The 6935-nt window shown below is 42.9% G+C and overlaps 1 protein-coding gene across 2 annotated transcripts in view; it reads left to right on the forward strand.

Moving 5' to 3' along the window:
* Ckap5 (cytoskeleton associated protein 5) overlaps positions 1-6935 on the forward strand; it is a 96340-nt gene extending 89405 nt beyond the window's left edge. For both annotated transcript variants that reach the window (XM_041637594.1, XM_041637595.1), the window contains 8 exons: positions 319-506; positions 1100-1175; positions 2752-2940; positions 3023-3160; positions 3577-3660; positions 4070-4229; positions 5938-6089; positions 6236-6935. In XM_041637594.1, the coding sequence (XP_041493528.1) occupies positions 319-506; positions 1100-1175; positions 2752-2940; positions 3023-3160; positions 3577-3660; positions 4070-4229; positions 5938-6089; positions 6236-6478 (1230 nt within the window). In that variant the 3' untranslated portion in view covers positions 6479-6935. The remainder of the gene's footprint in view (positions 1-318; positions 507-1099; positions 1176-2751; positions 2941-3022; positions 3161-3576; positions 3661-4069; positions 4230-5937; positions 6090-6235) is intronic.

The following is a 6935-nucleotide window of genomic DNA, read 5'->3' on the forward strand; positions in this document are numbered from 1 at the left end:
GCACACACGTTTACTCAAGAATTCCCTAATTTGGGATATAAAGTAAAATGCTTAGCTGTTCTTTCTTTCTTTCCTTTTTTTTTTTTTTTTTGACACCCCGGGTATTTTAAAAATGCATTGTAATTATGCCAGGTGTGTTGATATAAGCATGTAATCCTCCCACTTGGGACTTAAAGTTTAAAGTATTGGTCAACTAGGCCTATGTCTACATATCTAATGAGAGAGAGCTGAATATTGACTAGAATATACCAACTCTGCTTTTCTTCTTTGTCCCATATATTGAGTTTTAACCTCCCTAACACAGTTAGGACTGGGTAGCTATTTCAGATAGAGAGCCTGGCCCGGGAAGCCTCCACTGGAGTACTGAAAGATTTGATGCATGGCCTGATCACATTAATGCTGGATTCTCGGATTGAAGATCTTGAGGAAGGACAACAGGTGATTCGTTCTGTGAACCTCTTGGTGGTGAAGGTTTTGGAGAAGTCTGACCAGACCAACATCCTCAGGTATATTTATACACTCATCAGTAAAGCTTGGGAAAGCCTCTCATTTGTTTGCACGTGTAAGGGTGTGGCTCAGTTGGTAGTTCTTGTCCGGCATGCACAGTCCTGGGTTTGCTCCACAGCACTTGTTAAACCCCACATAGTGGCATATTCCTATAATCCTAGCCCTGGGAAGCACTCCACTCAGGTGGAGGCAAGAGGATCAAAGTCAATTGTAACTTTAAAGTTTGCCTGGTAAGATGATTTGTTACTTTTTTCTAGGTGAATCAAGTGTGATTCCGTCTAAAACTAGTAACAATATCTGACTTTTCTAGAGGAGGACAGTAAAATGTTTTAGTTATAGTCCTAGCATTACATTTGTCTCTTAGAAACCCTTTCTCGGGGAAAAACATGAAGATTTAAGATTTATTAATGCGCCGGGCGATGGTGGCGCACGCCTTTAATCCCAGCACACGGGAGGCAGAGGCAGGCGGATCTCTGTGAGTTCGAGACCAGCCTGGTCTACAGAGCTAGTTCCAGGACAGGCCCCAAAGCTACAGAGAAACCCTGTCTCGAAAAAAAAAAAAAAAATTTATTAATGCTATTTGTTTTTCCAGTGCCCTGCTTGTTTTACTTCAGGACAGCCTGCTAGCAACAGCTACTTCTCCCAAATACTCAGAGCTTGTTATGAAGGTAAAATTGAAATGATTTTATCTCTTGTCTTATAAAGATATAATCACTTTCATTTTGTTGTTATTGTTTTTGTTTTGTTCTGGATTTTTTGGATTTTTGGGGGGACAGGATTTTTCTATACAGCCATGGCTGTCCTGGAACTCCCCCTGTAGACCAGGCTGACCTTGAACTTACTTTCTGGGAAATAAATTCAAAGTACAACATTGACGGAAATCAACTGAGGTACTTACTTCTGGAAAACACAAATGGTAAGCCAGGCATGGTAACAATTGTAATTCTAGAACACAGGAGGCTGCAGGAGGCTGAAGCAGGAAGATGGGAGTCAAGACCAGCCTGAGATACACAGTTCAGTGTGATTGACACAGCAAGGCTATTTAAAAAAAAAAAAAAATGGATAAGGGCCAGGCAGTGGTGGTGCACACCTTTAATCCCAGCACTAGGGAGGCAGAGACAAGCAGATCTCTGAGTTCGAGGTTCGAGGCCAGCCTGGTCTACAAGAGCTAGTTTCAGGACAGACTCTAAGGCTCCAAAGCTACAGAGAAACCCTGTCTCGAAAAACCAAAAAAAAAAAAAAAAGGAAAGAAAGGAAGTGAAGCATAAGGACCAGGCTCAGGTACATAGCAAGTTCATGGCCAGCCTTCTAGAAAGTAGAAGGCAAGACATTTGATTAGGCATATTTCTTTCTGAGGGAGGGGAATGTGTGTTTAATCTTTGATGGCACTCTCCAAGTGAAGATAAGTGTGACGTACTTCTGGTACTGTAGTGCTGTACAATTGTCCTTCTTTAGATTAGATTTGGTTTAAACAATCTGAACTACTCTTCTCAGATACTAAGGAAACTCAAGACAGAATTTAAATTTTTTTTTTTAATATTTAAAATGTCCTTGTCCCCAACACCTAAACAAAGCCAGGTGAGAAGGTTACCTGGGCCTTGCTAGCTAGCCAGCCAGCCTAGCTGAATCAGCAAGGTCCAGGTTAATGAGAGACTGTTTCATAATAGAAAGTAAGAGAGAATAATATCCTGTCAACCTCTGGTCTCCACCCACATACACACACATAATAAATCAGGATACACATAGATAAAAAACACACATCTTTAAAAAATAACCTTGAATTTGGAAAAATCGTGATAAATTATCCTCATTTTTCAGTCACTCCTTTAGTTTTGTTTTTTTAAAAAAAAAATTTATTATTATGTATACAGTATTCTGCCTGCATGTCTGCCTGCAGGCCAGAAGAGGGCACCAGATCTCATTACAGATGGTTGTGAGCCATCATGAAGTTGCTGGGAATTGAACTCAGGACCTCTGGGAGAGTAGCCAGTGCTCTTAACCACTGAGCCATCTCTCCAGCCCCATATTTTGTTTTGTTTTTTTATAATGACTTATTTGTTCTTTATGCATTGGTGTTTTTACCTGAGTGTGTCTGTGTGGTATTGGATCCACTGGAACTGGAGTTACAGACAGGTGTGAGCTGTCATGTCGGTGCTGGAAAGTGAACCTGGGTTTTCTAGAAGAGCAGCCAGTGATTTTAACTGTGGAGTTATCCCTCCAGCTTCTTATTTCTTATTTTTATAGTGTCTGTGGAGAATGGTTCGACTATTGCCTGATACCATCAACAGCATCAACCTAGACAGAATTCTTCTGGACATCCACATTTTTATGAAGGTCTTTCCCAAAGAGAAACTGAAGCAATGCAAAAGTGAATTTCCTATAAGGACTCTAAAGACCCTTCTGCATACCTTATGCAAACTGAAAGGACCTAAGGTAAGTTAGAACAGCAGTCACTCTCTGAGTGGGTTTCCTGGAAGGGCCGTTGCTAGCATTTGAATGTACTTGTCTCCCTCAGATCCTAGACCACCTCACAATGATTGACAACAAGAATGAGTCTGAGCTGGAGGCCCACCTGTGTCGGATGATGAAGCACAGCATGGACCAGTCTGGGAGCAAGTCTGATAAGGAAACAGAAAAGGGAGCTTCTCGAATAGTGAGTAGCCTGATTCTCAAGGGGAAATTTTAGGGATTGGAATGATCAGTCTCTTGGTTTGCTGGTATAACCATTTTTTACATAAAAATTTCAAAACACTGGAGTAGTGAACACATGCTTTTTGATTCCCCAAGAGAGACTTCGGTGACACTAGGTAAGTCCACTGTGAACTCTGCTTAACCAGGGAGGCATAGATCAGCTGGTCCTCAGAGCTGAGGAGAAATCCTCAGACAGGAAGCTCTCATAATCAGAATACTAGTGTTGCTGCTGTAAGCTTTGCAGCTCTGGGCTTTCTCCACCATTAGAACCTTACCAGTAAGGCCCATATTTTGAAGTATTTGCTGTTAGTATCCATCCTCTCATTTGTTTTTAGTAATTCCACTCTAACCAGTTCTTTGTGCTTTTCAATTTATTAGGATGAGAAATCATCAAAGGCCAAAGTAAATGATTTCTTAGCTGAGATTTTTAAGAAGATTGGCTCTAAGGAGAACACTAAAGAGGTGAGAATGAAAGGGTTAAGCCTAGGCCTGGGTACCATAGCATGTAGCAGTTACAGCACTTGGAAGGCTGAGATAGGAGATTGCAAGTTTGAGACTAGCCTGAACTACACAGTGAGACTCAAAAAAGCAAAAATAAACAAAAAAGCAGGTGTGGTGGTATACAGCTGTAATCTCAGCACTCAAGAAGCTGAGGCAGAGATGACTGTAAATTTGAGGACAATCTGATCTACATAGGAGTTCTGGGCCAAGATCTTGTCTGCAGAAAACCAGAAGGAGGAGTAGATGGAGCAAGTGAGGAGGAGGGGAGTGGAAGGGTTTCAACTAATAGGTGGTGGTCTGCTTTTTGGAAAAGGAACACAATTTTACATCCATCCTCACCTCTTCCTTTTTTTTTTTTTTTTTTTACCAGGGCTTAGCAGAGTTATATGAATATAAGAAGAAATATTCAGATGCTGACATTGAACCATTTTTGAAAAACTCCTCACAGTTCTTTCAGAGTTATGTTGAGCGAGGCCTTCGGGTGATTGAGATGGAGAGGGAAGGCAAAGGCCGCATCCCCACTTCCACAGGTGTAGTTTCCTCTCCTTGCAGAAATAGGCTGAAGGGTTGCGAGCTAGCTACTTACTCCATGGGCATTTTTGTTGGTATCAACTTTATCTTAGTTTGGTAAAAACTAAAGCGTTTGGTCTTCTCTTCCTCTGCCAGGAAACTCTGGCTGCACCTGCAGATCGTGTGCAGGAACCACACTCTTACCTTCCACTCTGGCACCTTGGGGTTTCCCACCCAGTACTCTCTCTTACCTGAGTTGCAGCAGAGTGCCCTCCTGATGTTCTCCCTGCATCCACCTTCATTTTCCTGTGCACATTTTCACAAGGCATCAGGAGTTGCCAGCTACATATTCCAGAAGGCAGAAATCTTGTTGTCTGATCCCCTGCTACTTCTGGTACTTCATCCACTGCTCTCCAGACCCACCAGCCCCCTCACTGTTTCTGAAACACAGACACATATGTATGCCTTAGGACCTTTGTACCGGCTTTGTCATTCTGGTGTGTGTGTGTGTGTGTGTGTGTGTGTGTGTGTGTGTGTGTGTGTGTTAATGTGAGGATGGAAGCCAGGGCTTTGTACATGCCATACAAACACTCTACCACCGATGTATTTCTAGTCTCTGCACTAGTCGTCATATATATGGTGCTAAGAGAGCCTTGATCTCAGTGGTGGTGGTGCTTACCTTTAATCCCAGCACTTGGGAGGCAGAGGCAGACAGATCTCTGTGAGTTCGAGACCAGCCTGGTCTCCAAAGCGAGTTCATAGAGAAACCCTGTCTCAAAAAACCAATAAATAAATAAATAAAATAAAAAAGAGAAAGCCTGTTAGCCAATTCCTTGTCCTTATTCAGATCTTGTTTTTATACTGTGATCTCAGTTGTGGAAATCTTGTAAGCCTGTTCTTTACCTGCTAAATAGCACCCTCTGCCAACTCACTGTGTAGCTCAGATAGGCCTTTTAACTCCCAAAGATCCTCCTACTTTGCTCCTGGGTACTGAGACTGAAAGGGTATGTATGCCTCCACACCAGTACATTTATACCACTTCTAACATAATTTGTTTAGTGCCTTTCCCTCTTGGGTAATATTTAGAACCCACATGGGAGGTACTGAAGATGTAGTTCAGGCTGTAGAGTGCTGGCCTGGCATGCACAAAGAATTAGATCCACTCACCAGCACCCATTAACTGGGCATGGTAACTGAGATGAATTGTTGTTCTTCTCCAAGAATATTGATGGGTAGTACCCATCCCTTGAGCTCCTTGCTGTTCCCTTTAGATTTGAAAACTCTTTCTCTGTTGTGTCATCCAGCCCAGACGTAACCAATTCTTCACATACCTCCTGTTTGAGTTGGGTACTCATCGTATACTTAGAATTGCCCATGCCAGCCCTGTGATTTTTTGGTATACAGTCCTTCACATAATGAAGAGTTTAGGCAGACAGCCCTTTTGGATCAGTTCTTGAAGTTTCAACAAGGTTTAGGTTTCATATTTGAGACTAGCCTGTATCACTAAATCATGGTAGATCTTTGTGGATTTTTTTAGTTTTCAAGTACAGTGAAAACATTCAGGACCTTAAAATTTTTGTTGTTGTTGCTAGAGACTTGTGTGTGCTAGACGTATGCTGTGCCAGGGGACCCTAAAAATTGGTTGACTTTGGTAGCAGATTGGCTCTTGCAGTCTGGAAGTTGGGGTATGTGGATATCTACATGAGCTTCCTTCATTTTTCTCTTTAGGCATCTCTTCTCAGATGGAGGTCACGTGTGTGCCCACCCCCACAAGCACAGTATCCTCTATAGGTAACACAAATGGAGAAGAAGTGGGACCATCTGTCTACCTGGAAAGGCTAAAAATTCTTCGACAACGGTGTGGCCTTGACAACACAAAGGTACTGTTCTTTCTTTCTGTGTGGGAACGGAGAGCTGTGACAAGCAGGTCAAGGGCAGGCTGGTCTACCTTGGTATAAACTCAGGCAGAGTTGCATCTTGACTGCTTCCCCTGAACTTAGGCAGTCTCCCTTTCTTCTCTCAATAGCAAGATGACCGACCTCCACTGACCTCTTTGCTCTCCAAACCAGCAATTCCTCCAGTTGCCTCTTCTACAGACATGCTCCACAGCAAGCTCTCGCAGCTGCGGGAGTCCCGCGAACAGCACCAGCACTCAGACCTGGACTCCAGCCAGACCCACTCTTCAGGAACCATCACCTCCTCCTCCTCCACAACTAACATTGATGACTTGAAAAAGAGACTGGAGAGAATAAAGAGCAGTCGCAAATGAAGCTGCCGTCCCTCGGCACTCTGCAGCTTTAGTTTACTAATCTAGAAGCCCTGTAGTGTGAAGTGGCCACTGCAGGCCCCATGTACACGGACTGTTGTATGTATCAGACAGCATACAGGAAGGAGTGGCTGTGGGCAGATGTGCACAAGCTCTGCTTCTCCCCATCAGTGCTGCCTCTAGAAGACTGACTGTGGGTTAGGTTAGTGTACAGACTTCCAAACAGCTGCACCCTCTGCTCAGACTAGGTTCCATATCTTTTTTTGTTTTGTTTTAATGGCTCATTTGTAAAATTGTCCTAATTTTTCCTAGCTTTCAGCCATTAGAAACTCTTGATAGTTCCTTCTGAGTTGTGAGCTCTTCTCCTGTAGCCCTGAAGGGACACTGTATTCTGTATGAATGCATGGCATGAGACAACTAATTTAAGAGTCTTTTATAAATAAAGTTTGCATTAACTATA

Source organism: Microtus oregoni, unplaced genomic scaffold, assembly GCF_018167655.1.
Source record: "Microtus oregoni isolate MIOR12 unplaced genomic scaffold, Mior012 000053F_ref0000044, whole genome shotgun sequence".
Lineage (NCBI taxonomy): Eukaryota > Metazoa > Chordata > Mammalia > Rodentia > Cricetidae > Microtus > Microtus oregoni.